Source organism: Opisthocomus hoazin, chromosome 12 (assembly GCF_030867145.1).
Source record: "Opisthocomus hoazin isolate bOpiHoa1 chromosome 12, bOpiHoa1.hap1, whole genome shotgun sequence".
NCBI lineage: Eukaryota > Metazoa > Chordata > Aves > Opisthocomiformes > Opisthocomidae > Opisthocomus > Opisthocomus hoazin.
In genome coordinates, this window is record NC_134425.1 from 29,778,699 (window position 1) to 29,799,100 (window position 20,402).

Sequence of the window (20,402 nt, forward strand, 5' to 3'; positions counted from 1 at the left end):
CTTAAAAAGCCAGTTCATTGCTTGCTGTTCAACATTTCACAAGTTGAGGGGGGTTCTGTGGGCTGTAAAAAAAAAAAACAAACCCAAATGTAATTTTTTTACTCAGGGGTGCTTGGGGAAGAGGAAAAAAAGGGAAAGAAAAATGGCTGCTTCTCTAATAGAATGGGCTTTGATGGGTGAAAAGATGAGAGCAGCTGCAGTCGGTGTTTTTCTGTCTCTGAAGTTGGTCCTGCGTGGACAGGCCTCCAGGACAAGACACTCCAAGCACTGCTGCGACGGGTACGCGGACAGCTCATCCGCAAGCCCTTCTGCCAGCAGCCAGGCCAGTGGTCAGGGCACTGTAAAAGGCAGCAACAAAAGGAAACATCGTTTTCCTCAAATAACAAACCCACAAAGTTTGAAACACGACCCCCAACCCAACAACTGTTTGCCCATTCTAGAAAGCTCGCAGAATTCGATACATCAAAAAAAGGAAGCTCATAACTAGAGAGAGGAATTCAATAGCAGATCAAACGTAACTAGGAATATGGCTTGATCTCTGTCCGTGCAGCGTTACTTTTAAGGAGCGTTTGCTCTTGAGAAACAAGTATCTCTGGTTTGAGCAAGTGGACTTTGAGAAATACAAAAAAATATAATTATAAAAGATGTTCTAGCTGTTCGTTACCGAACTACACTAAAGTTATTTGAATTAATGAGCCTGTGCAGATGCTTCAGTTAACACACGCAACAGGAATGGTACATTATAGAGGCAGAGCTGATGCTGGCGTTTTTACTCACCGAGTACAGCACACTGCACGGTACAGATGGACACCAGGTCGAACGGATGTGGTGAGGCTACCCCCTGAAGCCTTCTTTGGATCCGTTTTGAGCAAAGAAACTGAATTCTAGACATAAGGTCTGGGTTTGGTTTATATTCAGAATAAGGATTTGGTACAGCAAGTCATGCTTTGTGCATTCAAGAGCCTGCAAAATTTCCAGGCGTTTCTGTTCACGTGTTGAAAACATGAATTTGGTGCATGTGAAAGGGATTTCTGGAAAGCAGAAGTAGGGTAATTTGGCCCTACAATCAAGTTTGCAAATGCAAATCCGTATGTGGGTGTAACATTCTATTTTACGGTTCCAAGAGCAGGCTTGGAGCTTTTAAAAAAAAATAAATTAAAAAAAACCCCCAAACTAAAAAAAACCCTTATGTTTTCAAGCGGCCTTTTGAGACAATCTGTCACCAAATTGCTTTGGGGGTATTTTGTTTTGTTCCCTGAAGAGCTCCTTGTATTCAGCAGTTAAGTTCCACTGACAAATACGTGACTGATAGATAAGAGAGCCATCAAATGATCAACGAAGATTTGACAGTATTACTGCCACGACCTCTGTGTATGTACAGCACCTCAGTGGAACTGGAAAATATTCCTCAGTGTTGGTAACAGAATAGACGCCAGACTTCTTGCCTGCTGCATCTGGCGTTCAGTTTCCTGCCATATATCATCACCCTCTTCGAGTGATGAAAACCCCCTCGGTCAGGCTGGAATTTCCAGGAGCTTTCGAGGCAGGACTGCCAGGACGCGGGGCTCCGCTAGTGTGCAGTGTGGGGGTGTGCTTGTGTGTCAGAGCAACCAGCACTGCGCAAGAGGCCCGGAGAGCCCGTCCTCCCGTCTCTGCCAGGGACTTGCAAACCTGAAAATCGCCAGTAAGTTCAGTAAAATTTAAAGCCGTTAACAGACTCTGGGCTTTACAGGCGTTTAACCGTCCCGCAGCCCCGCAGCTGCGGAGCACTGTCTAGCTAGCCAGTATCATTCGTATGGACAGCACAATAGAGTGCAGCCTAGAACTGATCCCTTCTCACATGTTTCAGTGACAGACCTTGCTCAAGCTTTACAGATGTTTCAAACGGGCATTTCAGTTGGCAGTGCAAGCTACCCAGAGAATGATCTCTTCATCAGCACTCTTCTCTAGTTTATAAATAAAATCAAGTAGGTCGCATCACTAAACTAATTAGGCCATAAAAGCAACAGAACAACTAGTTCTGAAATATCTCTTTCATGTTAAGTACAGCATACGTAAAACAGCGGACTAGAAGAACGCACTTGGTACAAATAATGAGCAAGTCATTTATAATTATAGAACAATTAATAAGCTGCATGCAACAATCTGGGCCCTACCACAGTGCTGGAAGCCGCAAAGCTTCTGCTGGGAAGAGCTGGGTGAAATGCCCACACGTAACCTCCTCTGACAGAGGGGACGGTCACCTTCCGACGCAGCGCTGGAATGAGCCTGTTCGCCCCTCCCAGCCTGGAGCAGAGTCTGCCACAGGAGAGCACGTCACCGCGCAGCTGGGAAACAGGACTGAAATGCCCCTTTTTCCAGTCTCCACTGCTGGGCAGTGGCTCCCAAGTCTGGGCGACAGGCTGCAACACCAGTAAGGAGAGTCTTCCTTAACTGGGATGGATGCTTCTTGCCGAATGACAGACGGTCCCTGGAGCTTTATGGTGAGGGAGCAGGTTCTGCTTTGTGGCTCCGGTGCACGTGCTGCTCTTCACAGCTCCGGCCGGCACTACAAACCAGCCGCCGGCCAGAAGCTGCCCGGCAGAATTCTCATACCTGAACTCTGCTGTTATTTGGGACTGAAAATCTTTCAAGGGAAAAATAAGGTTCCAGGTACCTTTTGTCCTCCCTCTCTTTGTGTCCTGTGAATTCAGACAATTGTTCTGGCAAAATTCAGGTTCAGTTGTGCAACTCAGTCATAATTATAAACTGCTCGCATTTAACTGTGAGCGCGGCACAGCCAGATGTCCAGCGCTCAGGTCTGCTTCCTGCAGACACCGACACAAGGCACTGCACACACAGGGGTACAAGCCTCAGTCAGAAGCAGATGCCTGCGCCTTTACCACTTGTTTTCCTTATGTATTTGAAATTAACATTTCCCTTCCGTGAGCAGTGGTGCAGGTTAAGCAAATACCCAGTGTTCACAGACTTTTTAAAAGGACGGACTTGAAGCTAAAACAAATTCATCTTTTAAATTAATGCAAATAAGATTTTTCTGCAGTAGTACTGCAGCACTAATCAGCAGTTTCTTCCACTTTGTTACTTAATTAGCTTTGCCAGATATAAATACAGTTTTTGAAAGAGGTCAGTCCCACCAGAGAGCTTGCTTTCTTGAGCCTAGAGGAATTTCGGGAAGTGAATCGTTTGCAGCAGCTCTTTGTAGAGTCAGCTTGCAAATGGGGTGCCGACAGTGAGCTAATTTAATGGGAGTTATTAGATGACAGTCTAAAACTGAATAGTGCATAAAAGGAAGCTTACTTTCATGAACTGGTTACAGTAAACTCTGAGAACCTTCAATACCTCACCGAGTCCAAAGGCAGTTAAGAAAAGTTCTGATTAAATAACTGTGTGACCAGAATTTTGTCATTATTATCTTCTGAAGGCACATAAAGTACTTCTTGTATGTCTGACGTGACCCAAACTTACAGGTGATAATACCGAGACCTAAGCAACTGCAGCAGGTGCTGCATCCCTTCTGCCACCCTTCAGATCCTTCCACAGAGACAGAATTTGACAAAGAAACCCTCTGAATCGCAGACATCAGAACACACGACGAGAGTCGGGTGCTCGTTTCTCTTTCATTCTGTACTCTCACCTGCATGCAGTAAAAAATTCCTAAACCCAACCCCATAAGACCCATCCAAAGTCAAATCTTAAAAACTGGGTGGTCAAAAATATCTTATTTTTTTCCAAGGTGAAATTAAAGGCTTTGTACCTGCTAGGACCCAAGCTCATGGCTTGGTGTTTCTCCTGCGACAGTTGATGATGTAGCTTAATGGTGTCATCAACTCTTACAAGGGAAACCACAGAAGCTTGAGCTCAGGTTCTGGCAGATAAGTAAAGCAGAATGACGTTCAGGGAGGTGGTTTTGGAAGTAGTTTGTTTATGTTCTGAGCCAGACAGCAACCCCCCACCTCCTCTGTCCCTTTCTGCACACACAGTCACCACGCCAAGCAGCCGTGACCGTAGTTGCTATGAACTGTCTGCGTAATGCCCAACACGGGCAGCCCCCGTGTGCAGCTCCTGCTCTGGCAGGCACGGTAGTCTCTGTTCCCTTTAGCACTCCTCTGGCAGATACTGTAAATGGAACACAAAAAGGCAAACCGCGTTTCCTTTTCAATCCAGTACCATGGCAGAACCGTACAGAATAGCACAGCAGCGCAGAATTACTGTGACAGAGCGACGGGGACCTCTCTGCGTTACCTGCTCCAAAGCCACGTTCAAAGCAGGGCTAACTCCAAAGTTTGATCAGGTTGCTCAGGGCCTTAACAGTCTTCTGTATAAAACCTACTGTTCAGGTTTAAGCAGCCAAACTAAAAATTTTAATCAGAGCGCTGCAGATGGTTTGCCTGAACACAAGACTGGTATCTAGAAGACCGATTCTTAATTTTGACTGCTTCGGTCTATGGCCTTGGGTTGGGCAATCGCTGTGCAAGACGGGGGCAGCGCTCACACACCCATGAGTAAGTCCGTCTCTGTAGAGGAGCCACATACCGGAATCAGATCAATTAGGCTGTCAGTACTAGTGAAGTAAGAGCTTTGGTGAAGTAAGAGCTTTGGTTCCAAGCCACAGTAATCTGATGCTGGGGCTTGCTCAAAAGCAACGACCACGTGCCCGAATGCGGCTGAAAACCGTTCCTCATCCACAGCCTGCCTGTACAGCTGGTTGTCTGCATTGCAGCAGGAGCTGCTCTGAGCAGAACCAAGAGGTTTGTGTCAGAGCACTCAGCTTTGTTCTGAAGTGATCCAGGAAAGCTTCCTCCTCTGCTGGCTTCAGCAGAACTGGAGTGTGTTCTCCTGGCTGCAAGGGCAGGTCCACAGGCCCCTGCGCAGCACCAGGGATGCCAAGCCCGCCGTGAGGCTTTCAGAGCACGCTCAGCAGTCAGCACAGCCGCCTGCTGGAAAACTGCTTTGGAAGAAGATGCGCATCCCAAGTTTACCAGTCTCTGGACAGGCTTACTGGGGATCTGGAGAGTATCGAGCGTAACGCGCACAGGGGCAGAATGAGCAAACACGTCATTTGTTTTGTTTTTTTAATGAAACAGGGTGCTGGAAAGCGAAGAAGGAAGGAAAGGATACTTAGTCTATCCCACCAGCAAGAACCACAGCTCCAGTCAAAAGGGGAGGAAGGCGTCACTGAAGGGGAATGGGAGGAGGATTGACTATATGCTTTACACAGAAGAAGGTCTCTACCTGGAATGGAAAGTGGTGAGTTTCAGAGCTGACAACAAGAGCCACAGCTCCCATAACAAACTTGTCTGGGTGGCACTGCAGCCTCTTCTGCCCGGGTTCACATTCCTGCTGCACGGAGAGCCGGCTGCTTTGCTGCTGTCTGCTTTCGCATGCGAGTACCGAGTTTATAAACCTGTTACATAAACAACTTTAAGATGAGTTTAGGGATTCTAGTAGCAACACTGGTAGAGGTGCTGCTCTTCAAACACAAACAAACAAAACCCCTTGTTTCCCTTCCGCAAACCTGTGCCAGACTAAGGGTTTTGGCTGGTGCTTTCCATGCCGGCAGTCTGAATATTTTTCAATCTTTTCAAAGTGTCGGGGTGTTCTTTTATTACGCCTGTGAAAACCTAGCTAAGTTACAAGTCTGTGATGCACAGGCAGAAGCTGACATGGGCTACCCAGAATGAGAATTGCCGTGCACTGTTTGCTTCCTGATGCAGGACCTCACCTTACACAGGACCCCACAATGAAGAAGAGAAACTAGTTCATGCTTATGTACCACAGCCCGCTGCAGCCGCTGCAGGAGAGCAGGTGGCAGAGCAGTTCTGTGCAGCTTAGCACACGGCACCTTGACCTGTCTGCGCCCTGTCTGCACGCGCTCTCTGGGCACAGCAGCTGCTTTTAAGGTTTCCCGTTTCAGATGCACAAACGCCCGTGGCACGTCTGTATGGCAAACCCATCTTACAATTTTGCACAAACAGCAACAAAACCAGTATTTGAACAGTTTTGACCCAGATCAGGCCTTCAATAAGGCTCATGCTGGCAGCATGAAGAGGACTACAGTATCTGTGACTCTTGCAAGCGGTTCTCAGAGCACTGGCAAAGTAAGGAGCTGGCCCGTAGGCGGGGATGCCGACATTGTACCAAGTGGGCGTTAAGGTTGCTCCCTCGGCTTTCAGAAGCTGGGAAGCACGCAGCATTTCCCACAGAACTTTAATTTGGTCCTGTGAAACGCTGCCAGAACAAAGGCTGGAATTCAGAGACACGAGGAGGTGGGTTCCTGACCGCCTGACGTCCCCACGAAGTGTACTGCCTCAGCCTAACAACGGCAGGCTGCCTTTCCAGCCTCACGAGGTACCCAGCGCCGGCCCCCGCTCCCAGGCGAGTGACTCCACACGCCCCGGGGCTGCCCACCGCAGCAGTGCCAATGAGTGGTGGAACTCACAGACAGTACTGGAAAGGGACAGGAAAGGGACAGCAGGTTTCATCCAGCCTAGTTCAGCCGTGTGGCGTGTAAATGGTGCACCACACTGACAGGCCCGGAGTGGCAGGTGGTCCACCATTAGCCCAGCCGAGCTAGACTGGCCCCACACATCTGCTGATACGGTGAGGCAGCGCAAAGGAAACTAAAAAGAGGCAGAAGGGCAGAGTCCTGCGGTGGGGTGTAACGGATCACTTTTCCAATTCCTGCTTTCTTGCTCTTGTTTGCCTTCTACAGGAAGTGGAAGAGTTCAGCTTTATTACCCAGTTGGCAGGCCTGACAGACCACCTACCAGTAGCAATGCGTCTCATGGTGTCTACAGGAGAAGATGACCCTTAACACTGACGATCTTGGAGAGAGCAGAAGAGGGAAGCGTTAACGATATTCAGAAACTAGCAGAGGATAAGAACAAACTGTTCTGGTGCCACATTAGGAAAGACGACCAGACCTGACCCGGGCGACTCGCAGACCGTACCAACAGTGGCGACACGGAAAGGAAGAGAAGAAGGGGCGGCGGCCAACAGCCACTGTCACAAGTTGCTCTGGCAAGGACAGGCCTGTACTGCAATGCTTTCACTGTGGACCAAACGGAACCAAGATGGAAGTCCTAATTCCTTCTGAACCAGTGCCATTCTTACTAAAACATGTTTTTATACTAATATATAGCACAATTTAGTTTGTAATTAGTCTGTGAGTTAGTGCCGCTCAATGGTTTTTTGCATCATTTCTTTGTATAACTACGAAGCTAAAGCTTTTCTTCTTTTTTTAGCCTGTTAAAGTTGTAGTAGCGTGCTTGCATCAGTAGCATGCGCCCGCACTGCATGCCACTCTGAGATAAAATAGTCAGTAAGATACCATGGGGAATATCGGAATGGAAGTGAGCTCCAAAATCAGACACCAGCCAAAGCAAGGCGTTCTGGGACTGGCAAACCCTTCTGTCATTACAGATAGACCTTAAACACAACAAACACAAACTCTGTTCAGTTTGCAGACCAGGATCTTCCTGTGCGATTTAAAGATACTTCAAAAGATTCGCAATTCAGACTTGTAGAACAGAGTTCTACCCGTATTCCAGCTGCGTGCCCACTAAAGTTACAAAGTGTTTTGTCTGAAAAACGACTCCAGAATTGGGCCTTTAGCTTTCTAAGCGCAACTTACTCCCTGAAGAAGAAAAATAGCTTCCCTGAAATGCCTTTTCTTTCTCTCCCGTACGCGGGGCAGTTCTGAACTAGGGTACGGGATGGTATGTGTGTTACAGTAGAGTGAGTAGATTCCTGTAGTACCGTTGGTCGCACCAGAGCCAACATTCTGCCTTAGCTAGAATGAGTACGTGGGAAATAGCTTGTAAAACGCATGCTAGATATAGTTAAAATAAATGTAAGTGACGTTCTGGGAGAAAAGTGTAGAGCAGTGTACGGCTGATAAGGCGGGAGAACCTAACGATTTTCCAAAGGAATCAGTGCACTTGAAGGGAAGGCGCAGCACGGCTAGCTACTGGAGAGCAGACTTCTGACTCAGCCGTGGGTCACTGCTTGCTGTGAGCAGAGGGCTGGTTTAGGTCTGTGAGACCCAGTTCTCCACATCTTGCACACTCACAGACTGTAACAGGCCTCCTGCCATCCAACTCATACATCCTCTCCCCTGCCATCTTATCCCCACGACCTGACCCACCCAGCCTCTGCAGCCTTCACAGAACTAATGACAAGCTGAGAATCGGGTCCATAACGAGACTCGGCATTTTTTTAGGGATTTAAATTCAGAAAGGTTTGTGTTGCTGGGAGAACAACGAGACCCCTTCCATGTTAACCGATACTTAGTTTCCTCTGCCTGCTTCCTGTTCAATGTTAGCATTTATTTCCTCCTACACGACAAATTCCCTGTGTTGCAAAGAGTTAAGAGGTAAACTGTTCTAGCGACGCTGGCCACTAACTCCTGAAGATGCTCTTGTTTTGGCTTAGTTTACACCTGCTAGGAATCAGCTTGAACTAAATCAGAATAGATTTAAATTGGAAATTCCAGCCTGCGCAGTGCCTGGTACTGGCTGCAGGAAACAACAGAACCGTTCCTGAGATCCGCTTGATTTTGCAAGTAGAGAAACTCCTAAAAGTGCTGGGCTAAGAGCACTGGCTGATTCCCAGCAGGCAGCAGGCCACTTCTCCCGCTCTCCCACCGCACGGGTTCCCGGCCCATTTTACGCCTCATTTCCCAGCCCTGGCGTCCCTTCAGCAGAGACTGCCTCTTAAAAAAGTGTACCGTGCCAAACCATGGGGCAGGCTGCAGGCGTCACCCACGGGGACTCGAAAACAGAACCAGACTCATTTCCCTTTTTGGATAAATTGAGGAACTCAAGTTCACAGCATCAGAGACTTCAACACGCTGTCCCAGCGCACCACCAGTTTCCCACTTTGTACGTTTCTCTTTATACAGAGGGTGCATGTATGTGCAATGTGTTTTTCGGTTTTTTTATCTCTCCACCCAATTCAGAAAGACTTGTACCTGAAACAATGCTTTTACTCCTATTTTCTACCTTGCTTGTATTTTATTAACCTTTTTAAAAAACCAAACAGTATCAGTAACAGTTTATGTGCTGTCCAGCAGCTCTTTCTCAGTAGTAAGATTGAACATAAGGTACAGTATTTTTAATAGCTTTCCTAACAGTGTAAATTACAATTTGATATCCACTTCACTAAGCACCAGTTGCAGGAGCTGAATTTGACACTGCGTGGGATATAATCCTAAAACTACTGCCAAACAACGTTACATTTACAGTGAAACCAACATGGGCTAAATTACTTTTAAATTAGTTCTGTGGCTTTGTGCTGACTGAAAACCAGGCACTTTTGTCAACTTTTTGAAATGCGTTGAGAAATATTTTTTCAAATTTGAAGCAAACTGTTTTAGATTTTGGTGTTCTTAGTTTCTCAGTGATCCAAGAAATGGATAGTTGTAAAATGTTCTTCAAACAACACACGTACATTTACTCAGTCTAGGCTGTTCTGACTAATTTACTGTCTTAGGGATCTCACTGTGCAAGAGGGGACGCCAGGAGGCACAGCACCACCGCACAGACGCTCCTCACTTTTCTGCATTGATCCTGTGCCTTCCGATGCCTGGGCATGCTTGCGGGAGCGGGATAGCACGCGGGCCAGGGAACGGTAACGAACGGGCTTTCCTGCCCAGAAGCGTGACCGCCTGGAGAAAACCCGGGTTTTGTCCGCAGCACTGCGACCGCAGCTCCGCAGCGCGTCTGGCAGAGTCACTCGGACAAGGCGCGAACGGGCCGCGTATCGATCAGTGCGAGCCTTAGACAGATACCACGTCACAGATTCGCATGTGGGAAAAAAGGGAGGGGGGCAGAACACACCCAGGCAATCAAACCCTGGATCGCTTTTTCAGATTCAGTCCCGCTCTCCTTAAGGACAGCATGACCCAATTTCTTAGCAGGATGTTATTTATAAGAAATTCGAGTGAAGCGAACTCCACTCCGCTTACCCCACTTTGTACAGGAATTTCAGGTATCTTCAACAAGCGGGTGACAATGCTGTTCTTAGTTTAATAACTGCCACTCACCAGGGACACTGTAGATGAAGCGTCATCTGTTTTTATAACAGCTAGATAACATCTTCTGTTTCTCATGTTCGTTTGCGTTTTACAGTAGCACGCCTAGAACAAGCGAACAAAAGTCACAAATGAGGACAGCTGAAAACTAAGAACTTCCAGAAATTTCAAGGGCGTCAGGTTCTTTATGCAGTTGGTACCTTTAGATCACTTTGAAAACACAACCTCCAGCAAACAGTCTGTAGCCTCTCGGGCACATTCCACTGCCGTGAATCTGGGCACTGTTGGTCTGAGGGATGGGTGACCCACCTGCTCCGCACCACGGCTGAGCTACGGGGGACCATGGTGCCAACACTCGTGCTACGTGAAACAGCGCTCACTGGTTTATAGCCAGTTCCAGTGGTGCGGAGCTGGTTTCACGCAGTCACAAACGGGATGCTTGGCAGAAGCCACCTAAAGCAACCAGACGTAAACCGTGCCCCAGACTGGCTCCAAGAGCAGCTGCAGCCACTGAGGTGTGGCCTGCTGCGGAGAAACCCTTGAGAGCTGTCTGGTAGCATGAGTTTACCGATTTCACGTGAGTATTACTACAAGGTTTCGTCCCAGCAGCACTCTCAGCCAGCCTGGCTAGACCCTCAGTCCTGTTTGTTGGGTGAGACAGTAAGACTTGAGGAACTTGCGATTCCGATACAGATTTTTTTTTTTTTTTAAATGGCCTCTGTTTGATGGTCCAGATGCAGCAGATCTGACTGTCCCCAGTTTGATCTGAGCCACCCTGGCAATCACACAGCAGCACATCACTGACAGCACATATCATCGGCTCGGAAGCGAAGTCTTTTCACTTCCTCCTGGCACTACAGGATGAGAACAGAAATGCAATTCGAGCACTTTGAAAAACTCCCAATTTTATCACCCGTTACGACGAGGGTCAAATTGTCACCGAAGGTCTCATTTTTCCATCTTGTTTTAAATATAATCTTGATGCTTTTAAAAACTTGTATTACTGCTGAGGTTTAGAAATCCTGTAAGAAGAATAACCTTTTTTATTTCAATGATTTTTCGGTATTGTATCCTTCTGGAACCTAATGTTTTTATATGGTAAGCACATACCTTCTGACATTTTGTTATAAATGTATTAAAAAAAATTAAAATTAAAATATTTTCATTGGTTTCTTTGCCTGCAAGAAAACCGCAATCTCAGACCTGATAAAACAAGGTATTTTGAACAACAGGGAGGGGTTTTTGACTTTTACTGGTGCTGAAAGGAATAACTGGTTGATGCAAACAAGACAATAAAATTTCAAGGCTCAAATGATTCTGTGCAGTCCACTTTTCTGGTTTGTGCTGTGGAGTCTGACGGCACTAGGGGATATCTGACTCTGAGATGCGGTCCGGTGTGTGGGTCAGCACGGTCTCACTGTGCTACGCCTGTTCTAGGGAATCTGCAGAAAACAAAGGGCAAAAGCAAGGGGTGCTTTTAACTCACCCTCCAGCTTGGCCTCTGCTGCCCCTCAGAACCCCCCTGCACAGACGGACCCCGCTCGGTTCTCAAGGTGTGCAGCCTTCACGCAAGTATTCACAGGGCCTGCTGCAGGCTGCAAACCTGAACCCCGCAACTCACACCAAGTCCACGCTGGAGGTACAAGAATATCCACTCCACGTTCCTTTCTGTTAGCATTTAATGTAAGACCACAACGATTTATTATGCGGTTGTACATCTTGACATCTCAACAGTTATCAAACCCTGAACTAATGGGGAGTAGTTTTTTGTCTTTACACTGTCCAGTCAAAGATAAACGAAAAACAAAACAGCCACTCCCCACCCCCATGTACGTATGTCCTTAAGAATTACACAGGATCCCAGCATGGTCGGAGCTGGAAGGGCCCTCTGTGGGTCACCCAGTCCCACCCCCTGCCCAAGCAGGGTCACCCAGAACAGGCTGCACAGGACCTTGTCCAGGCGGGGCTTGAATATCTCCAGAGAAGGAGACTCCACAACCTCCCTGGGCAGCCTGGGCCAGGGCTCCGTCATCCTCAGAGGGAAGAAGTTCTTCCTCCAGTAGTTGAACAAAACAATGTCAAGGGAAAAGAACCCATTTTACTGGTTCAGTCTTTCTGAAGAGTCCTCAAAGTCCTTGATAAAAAGCCAGTAGGGAATCCCACCTCAAAGAACTGATTTTTCCCCACAAGCAGAAAGGAGGAAATCAGTGGAACGCAAGTGATGAAGGAAGAGCACAGTGTGCACATTTCTTGTTGGTAGCTCAGGAAGGAACCGCTCCATCTCAGGAGACAGGGTGTTGGAGACGGGTCTCTGCAGCCTCCTCCCCTGCTCTCCAGGTGGGTTGTGTCCGCATTCTGATGCTATCATAGCACTGAACTGCCACAGACCTCCTTTTCCAGCAGTGGATTCCTAGCGTGTGCCTCTCCTGCAACACCTGATCTGTTTTTCCATTGCTGCAGTTTGTATTATTATGCTCATAAATGGCTACAGAACCTCAAGGTAAAACACACTCATTTCTCGGACAGTTTGCATCTTCCAGACATTTAACTCAGAAGAAAAGTGCAACTCCTTCCTCTCCCCTCTGCCCCAGGCGCTGCAGTGGAGTTTCTCAGGAACTCGCGCCCACAGCTGCCGGTCGGTCAGCGCTAAGCACAACGCCATCTGCCTCTCTGGCTCCTGTACAGATTCTCTTGGCCCAGCACCTACCGAAACGTAGACTGCCCGACCCCACTGAAAGGCCTGCTCAGAATGCTGCTGCAGCCGCTACTCTTTTAGCCCTTTTCGTTGACTGTTTAATACTTGGACGTACCAATTCTCCTCGTTGCAGCAAACTCAAGCCGCTCATCTACATTTCCATGGCCTTCCCAAAGATGTGCTCATACCCTTTGCCACTGTTCGTGATCAATCCAGGTTTCCCATCTATCACTCCTCAGTTGGTAAACCCTTCGCATTTTCTGCCATATTTTCCCTGACATTTAGGGAAGGCTCCAAGCAGTCATTTGTGAAATCAGGGCACAGGGCTTGCCAGAAAGACTGGCAGGAAACCAATAATCCTCCTTCTCATCGTTTCTATAATGGTAGATGTAACACTGCTCCTTATGACCATTAGATGTGAACAGGAAGAAATGTGCAATGCAGCCAAGACCAGAAGAAAAAGGGAGGAGAAAAAAAAACAAGCCACGGACAGTTACACATCAGGTCTGTGTACCCAAGAAGATCATGGAATCTCCACCAACATTTAATCTGGGCTGTATACTCCTTCCTTTTCCCTCCTCCTCTGAACCCCCAAAACCCCTTTATAGGTCTGACGAACATTTCATGCTATTGCAAGTGACACGAGCTGCTGAGGCCGTGCTTGGCCCTACATGTGCTGCAGTGCTCATGCTGATACCATGGCCTCCCACACTGACAGAGGCTTTCCCAGCCTGTCAACCCATCCCATCTGCCTTCACCGTTGGTTATGTCCTCCCATCCTCCTCCGGGCAGCAGACCATGTCACTGTCCTGTCTTCTGTACAGCACCCAGCACCACACTGTCAAGGAAAACGGTTCCTAGGCACCAAGAACCATCTACAGAGTAAATACAATTCGAAAGGGACTAACTGCAGTAGAAAAACGCTACAGCCTTCCTGTGTGCTTTAAAGGATGAGATAATTGAATGTAATCACATAAAATAAAGGGACATTTTCCCCACATTCCTAGTAACACACCAGCTTTCAGCTAGCCTTCCTGTCTGTAAATTGTGTAATTCCTAGAACACAGCACCTGCTGACTCTGTTCCTCCGGAAATGTCCGTAAGCTGCTGCTTCACCTTCCCTCACTTCCCACACGAGCATCTCATACTCACCAACGCACGCCTGCACAGTCTGCACCACTGCCAAGCCCCCTCTCTCCCTTTTGTAAGCAACCTTTGAGGTCTCTGAAGCCAAACCTGGCAGAACAACTCCAAACTGCCTCAAGTGCCATGGTACAGTCAGCAAGCCAGGTGTGTCAGAATATCCTTTTATCTGTATAAACACTGCAAAAAAAGCCTCAAGCTTCTTCGATCAAGCAGCTTTCACTGTTACACTACTAGACCTGTCACAATAGCTGTTTCGCAAAGCTGTGCTAAAGCTCCTCCAGTCAAGGCAGCCTGTGTCCAAAGCAGCCTGAAGCCTTGAAAGTCCCACTTCTATTTGCCAACGTTTGACTCTTCCAAATCCCAGCAACAAGATGCATCAGCCTGAGGAGCTCGGTAGAGACCTTAATGCGATCCTGAATGCCGTACTGCCATTAGTATGCTGAATATTGGTATCTCTGACCGCCTTCCACCCTGCTAAGATGGCATTTGCCTCACAGATACACACATTAAGCACTGTATTACATAGTAACTGATATAAATCCTTCTGCCTTAACGATACAAAATGGAGGATGACAGCTAAGCCACTGCAGTGTTACACCAAACACACCCAGCTGCCTGCAGAAAGGACACTAATGTGTTAGTAAAGTGCGGGGACTTACCCTGCGCACTTCACCTCTGAGCTGCGACTCCACAAATGCCTAGCTGAATGACTCACACAGAGCTCAAGATGCAACTACAGTTAAGAGCTGCTCTATCCCACAACAATGCTTCTGTAAATTTAAGATTCTGGATGACACAGTAAAAAGGACTGAAGGGGTTTCCAACACTGCCACAGCATCGCGTGCTGCAGCACCCGCACGGGCAGCCTCCAGACACTTCAGGATTTGGAAGAAGCAATGTGGGAGTTCAGAATCTGAAATTACGCAATGGCAGGATATTCCGAACAGATCCCACTGCAATGAACAGAAAGAGATGAGCATGATGAGGGGAAGGTGACATCTTTCCACATCAAGTGTAATTGACTACCTTTGTTCTCGTTAAAGAGATTCATGAACTTCTAAATTACCAGAAGACTGTCAGCTTGAACACCCCAGCCCTGCTGTACTTTGGGTAACATCCTAACCACCTTTTCGGATCTAACTGGGTATAATTGTTACATTCGTTGTGTTTGACTGAAACAGGTTCTCAAAGACCTTTCAAATGCCAATCCAGAATTTTGAATACTCAGCAAAATCCAGCTAGATCTTTCTCTACAATTAAAACCGTCTCCTGAAGTCAACTGCCACAGCGTCACCAGCTTCAGCAAAGCCAACATTGCATGTTTTACACTGCTTGGCAAGGACCTTCAGGATACCAAGGAACAAAGGGCGGTTGCAAGGTCTGCACGACACCAATGGAAAAAAAATCCAGGGCCTAGCATGGTGCCAAGCACTACGCTAAATATATTTCTAATGAAAGGTGTATCACACAAGAAAAATTAATTCTCAGTATGTAGCCTGGTCCATTATCTCAGCCCCAAAATAAGACTGTAATGAAGCAGGTATTTAAACTCTATTTTCTGTTACTCCTTGGTTACATATAATTTCTCTTTTCCACATTTGCCAGGAAAGCTATTTATAGTCACGGCAAACTCAGACTTTTAACAAAACATGTCTTGTATCCCACAATAAGCACATAAGAAGGACTTCATGCATAGCTGCTTCATTAATTATTAGACTGGTGTTCTTGGAACTCTGCGGTGCATACAAGCTAACAGTGCTTACCCTGGTGAGATCCCTCTTGCCCACAGCTGACCTAGAGTGTCCTTCCACCTCACTGCAAAAACCTCGGCCTCACCATTCTGCAGCTGTGTTCCAACCTCAGAGCAAATTAGAAGCTGTAAACGTAGCATTTAGTATACACCAACAGAAAGAAACGCTGAGTCTGGTTAAATGCTAGCCAGTGGCTCTGTACATGGTATAAGAGGACCTTGTCCAGGCCTGGATTCCCAGGGGCTGACCATTAGAAGGAGGTTTCTGACCACAAGACCAGACAAGTTCAAAACCAGCTTCCAAACGACCACAATGGAATGCAAAACAAACAAACAAAAATTCCTCTCCAAGACCTCACCACTCTGAAACAGAGTTTGATGTATTTTTAAAGGGAGATGATAAGCACGAGCTCTCCTACAGGAAGGGACCCACTCAGTCCTGCGTTTGGTTTGAGGACAGGGGAAAAGCACAGAATTTATTCTGCTTCTGGATAATGATTATTTACAAGTGCAAGCACAATTAGCTGTTTGGGACTTTCAGTTTATTCTTTTTAAAAAATAATTGATATTTGTATTCATGTTTTAAACACGGACAGAACTGACACTTACTAGCAGAAACTCTCCAAGCATGAATATCTCCCCGTCATGGCTCTAAGAAAACTGTACTTAAAGCTCCCATCCAGTGTGGGGAGGGCAGAGGGGAATGCAAAAAAAAAAAAAAAAAAAAAAGAAATGGAAGAAGGAGATATTCCATCTGCAGACACACTATAAAGATACAACAGCATCTAAAAAAGAAAAAAAAAAAAAACAAACAGCAGCAACAAGAAAAAGCCAAGAACTTTCAGAAAGCCTAAATGGCTCTTAGTTATTAGGGAAACATTCCACAGTCTACATTGCTGACTAGTTTTGTTTCTGAGAAGCATGACTACACCTTGCCTTTACTTCTAGAGATGCTTTTTATTAAATCTTATTTTCAATATAATTATTTGATTAGCTGTTGCCCAGCCAACCCAGGGAATGCAAATACAGACTGTCTCAAACAGAGAGTCGCAGCTCTCAGCCTTTAAGGGGAGGTAAACAACGAAGCAGCGCATCTAGTTCCCAGCTAGAGGCAGAGACGCGAATGGAATATTCTCCCTGTAAGCAAACGGATGCAGGCAGCAGCATCCAAGAAAGCAGCAGGGAGCTGGCAGCGGATATAAGGCATTGCATCAGTCTGAACAGATGATCTCCTGTGAGAAAATACCTTTATTCAGGCAACCTCCATGCGGCTTAGCTGACTGGTACCATGACAAATACAAAAATGGCAGGATTCTAATGAGACACACATTCAGGGGAGGCTTCAAAGAAAGAGGGGGGGCTAACAGCGCCTAAAAGTGCTACGTCACATCCTTACCATAAAAGTCCTCTTGATACCTGACGACTGCCACAGTGGAGCAAGGAACATGCTGCCAACCGCATCTGCACATTAGCGTATCTACAACGGATAATTAGAGAAGTTCAGCTCTCCACAATACAACCCTGACGCTAACCTGGTTTAGGAAGAACTGCTTAGATGATCCCTGGTGCCCCTTTTGGAACGGAAATGCTAGCTATACCTCTGCCTTGCTGTTTCATCCATATCATCTATAAACATCAGAGACCGTAGCCTGGCACTGCACGCGTTGCACACCAACACAGTAAGCGTCTGCCCTTGAAGAGCACATAAGAAAGCACACAGAAATTAAATGCTTTGTCAGCGTATACCCATAACACCTGCAGAGCTGAGCTACAGCAGACATAAAGCCTATTTTGTATCGAAATATAAGACTTAGTATTTCCTAGATTTTCTCTGCCTTCTTGCCTTTTTGGAGACTGGTTTGATGTATATTGCAGGGTACATGCCAAGATAATGCAAAAAAAGGTAAAAATGTAACATTTAACACAGAAGTTGACCTTACGGTTCATTTATTCTCCTGTGCAACATAGAGGGAGCTGCTAGCCTTTGTTGAGCACTAGTCAGTATTATGCAAAAAGAAAAAGGATGTGGGGAATTTAAACCCCCTAAATCTAAAAAAAACCCAAAAATACATATTTAATGCATGAAGGAGAAGAGATGCAACTTCCCTAACAGTTCTATACAAAGCAGACGCATATACTAAGCCACCATAATGCAAGACACCAGCACAGTTTTCAACATCAAACCACAACATATTAACACGCTGCCTCCACCACGACCTTCACCCGTCGACACGCTACGCCTAGAGGCTCAGGATTAGTGCTCGCTGGTGACACACAGGCTGCACGAGATAGCTTTGCTCTAATCTTACCACACTTTCCCTGTGCCTCATTAGTGCCTTCAGATATTTTTCATTTTATGCTTCAGTTACAGAAGCAGAAACTTTAGATGAAACATTTTTGTAGGCAGAAACATCTTTTGAAGATAAGCGTGAGTGCCTGCCTAATTGCAGGAGACTTCCGGGCTTGCTTTTCTGTCGGCCCCTGAAACCTCTGCCTTGCTCTGAGGATGGACTGCCTGGTCAACAGGGCACAAGGGATGCTGGAGGAACGAAAGAGATGGCCATTGATTTTCAGCAAGGCCGAGGCTTAACGAGGAGCAATGCCAACAGCGTCACTTAAGGGACCATCACTTAAAGTCTCTGGATGGAACAAAACTGCTAGAGTCCAAAGAACATTTTAATCACTCAGAGGAGAACACACTACCACCGACACATAGTAGCAGAGATAGCTGTATCTGTAGGCAGCTGCGGCTAACCTGTCTCACTTAACACAGGAGCTATGATCAAGCTGCTATGATCATTTGTTTTCAGAACTTGAGGGGAGAGGGGTACATGTTCTACAAAGAACCAGGGATGACTAGACTTTAACATAGAGAACCTTCCCCTGAGTTCTCAGCCTTGCATGTATAATTACAACATAATTAACACTAAATTTAACCCAAAACTGGGCTCTGCAGCTAATACTTTCCCTTTATCGCCCACTGCCCTCTGCCTTCTTCCCCCTAAGGCGAGCAAAGCTATGATGCAAACACTAGCCATAACATAGAAAGGTACCTGAAAGTGGGGCAGAACCCACAAAAAACCCCTACATAGTGTTTACCTTTCTGTCAGTCAGCATGGCTTGAAAAGTAGCTGTTTAGACTTGTTTCATTATATGTAAAGGCGGATCTAGAAGAAAAAAAAACGTTCTACAGCAAATTAGACTTCAGAGAAAACAAGTTTCAGTGATACTAAAACAATATATAAAAATAATTAAAGCCTTTTGCTTCGTACCTCTGCAGAAAGAGGCCAAGTGTGCTCAACATTTTTTCCTCTTCATCAGCTTTCCACTAAAAGGCCATGGGACAGAGGCTTCATTCACAGGACACAGGCTGTGGGAAGTATTATGGGTAACACACAACATCAGCTGCAGAGATGAGACCTTAAACGCTACTGCTGTTTTAAAACACCAGGGCCACGAATATTCCACACTAAACCCACTGTCTCGGTCCTCGGTTTCCTCACCACCTGGTACATCCCAGCACGCCAGGACGCACACGTGGCAGAAGGGCAGGCAAAATTACATGGTACGAATGTTCTTTTCACAGCAGCTCACTCCCCATGTGTGTGCTTGGTTTCCTCAGCCTGAAACACAAACAGACGCACCCAACGCGGGAATCGCTTCTCAGGCAAGGCAGGCCTCTAGCCCAGCCGGCGCCTGCTCCCTCCCGCAAAGCCGCGGGCTGGAAGCCGGTACCGACACACCTCACTTCACGGAGCAGACCCGGCCCGGCTCACGGCGACCTTGCAGCGGCGCAGAGGCCTCCCCCGCGGCAGGGAGGGCGCGGAGCAGAGAAGGAACGCGCCTTCCCTTCCTGCTCCTCCCCTCAGGCGGCGGGAGGCCAAAATGGCGGTCGGCCGGCCTGAGGCTGGGGCTCGGCCAATCAGGAGCGGCGCCGGCGCGCTCCCGAGAGAGACGCGCGCTGCGGCAGGCCCGGCCGAGGGGCGGTGGCGCAGGGGGTCGCGGCTCGTAGCCCGGCGACGGGCCCTGGGGCAGGCGGGGGCTGCCCGGCGGCCGCCTGCGCGGGACGGCCGCTCGGAAGAAACGGGGCGCGTTCAGGCGCCGCAGCGAAGGCTCTTTGTGTGTCCGTGTCCGTCCCCCCCGCGGTGTGCTTGCCGGCCCTGAGGGCTGCGAGCAGGGGGTTTCTTCGCCGCCCTCCAGCCCGCGGCAGGCAGCCCCGCTACGGGAGCGGAGGCCTGGCAGCGGCCGCAGCGCGGTGCCGCCCTTCCCCGGGCGCGGCGGCCGGGGCTGCCGGCGGGAGCAGCAGCGGGAGGCAGCCGCACCTCAGCACAGCCCCCGGGAAGAAAAGGGGGTTCCCCCCGGTGCGCAGCCTGGGAGCCGGGAGACCCTGGGGCCGTGCCCCCAGCCCTGCCAGGGCCCCATCGGGCCGTCTGGCTGGGGCTCCCTGTGCGCAGAGGCGGGCATCAGCCGCCACTGCCTCGCCAGTGCCCGGGCCCTCGGCAGGGGCACCGCCACCGCTCTCAGATCCCGGGCAGAGTCCTGCTGGGGGTTGGAGGTCATCTTCAGGGCAGGCGTTCACAACGCAAACAAAGCCCTATGGCCTTGTAAATATACCTATTATCTATATGTTACATAATTTGTATGTAACATATATACACACAAATATGTAACCCCCCCCCCGACCCCATGGTTTTAATTACTGAGTTGTCCGAGGATTTGCTGCCTCTGAGCCTTTATCTGCTGTATCTCGGTCAAACCTGGTAAGGCCGCATTTGAAA

The 20,402-nt window shown here is 47.9% G+C and overlaps 1 protein-coding gene and 1 long non-coding RNA gene across 9 annotated transcripts in view; one reads left to right on the forward strand and one right to left on the reverse strand.

Moving 5' to 3' along the window:
• SMPD3 (sphingomyelin phosphodiesterase 3) overlaps window positions 1-11,345 on the forward strand; it is a 126,498-nt gene extending 115,153 nt beyond the window's left edge. For all 5 annotated transcript variants that reach the window (XM_075434109.1, XM_075434108.1, XM_075434112.1 and 2 more), the window contains 2 exons: window positions 5,085-5,247; window positions 6,713-11,345. In XM_075434109.1, the coding sequence (XP_075290224.1) occupies window positions 5,085-5,247; window positions 6,713-6,814 (265 nt within the window). In that variant the 3' untranslated portion in view covers window positions 6,815-11,345. The remainder of the gene's footprint in view (window positions 1-5,084; window positions 5,248-6,712) is intronic.
• On the reverse strand, window positions 75-19,489 carry LOC142362916 (uncharacterized). Of its 4 annotated transcripts, XR_012765378.1 has the most exons (6): window positions 19,368-19,489; window positions 18,897-19,247; window positions 18,724-18,791; window positions 17,021-17,101; window positions 10,046-10,138; window positions 75-338 (listed from the first exon to the last, which is right to left on the reverse strand). It is a non-coding gene; the product is annotated as an uncharacterized LOC142362916 (long non-coding RNA). The 4 variants fall into 4 exon arrangements; XR_012765381.1 differs by lacking the exon at window positions 75-338 and having other exon boundaries at window positions 10,054-10,138; window positions 18,724-18,811; XR_012765380.1 differs by lacking the exons at window positions 75-338; window positions 10,046-10,138 and adding an exon at window positions 16,250-16,409.
• Window positions 19,490-20,402: the final 913 nt, after the last annotated feature.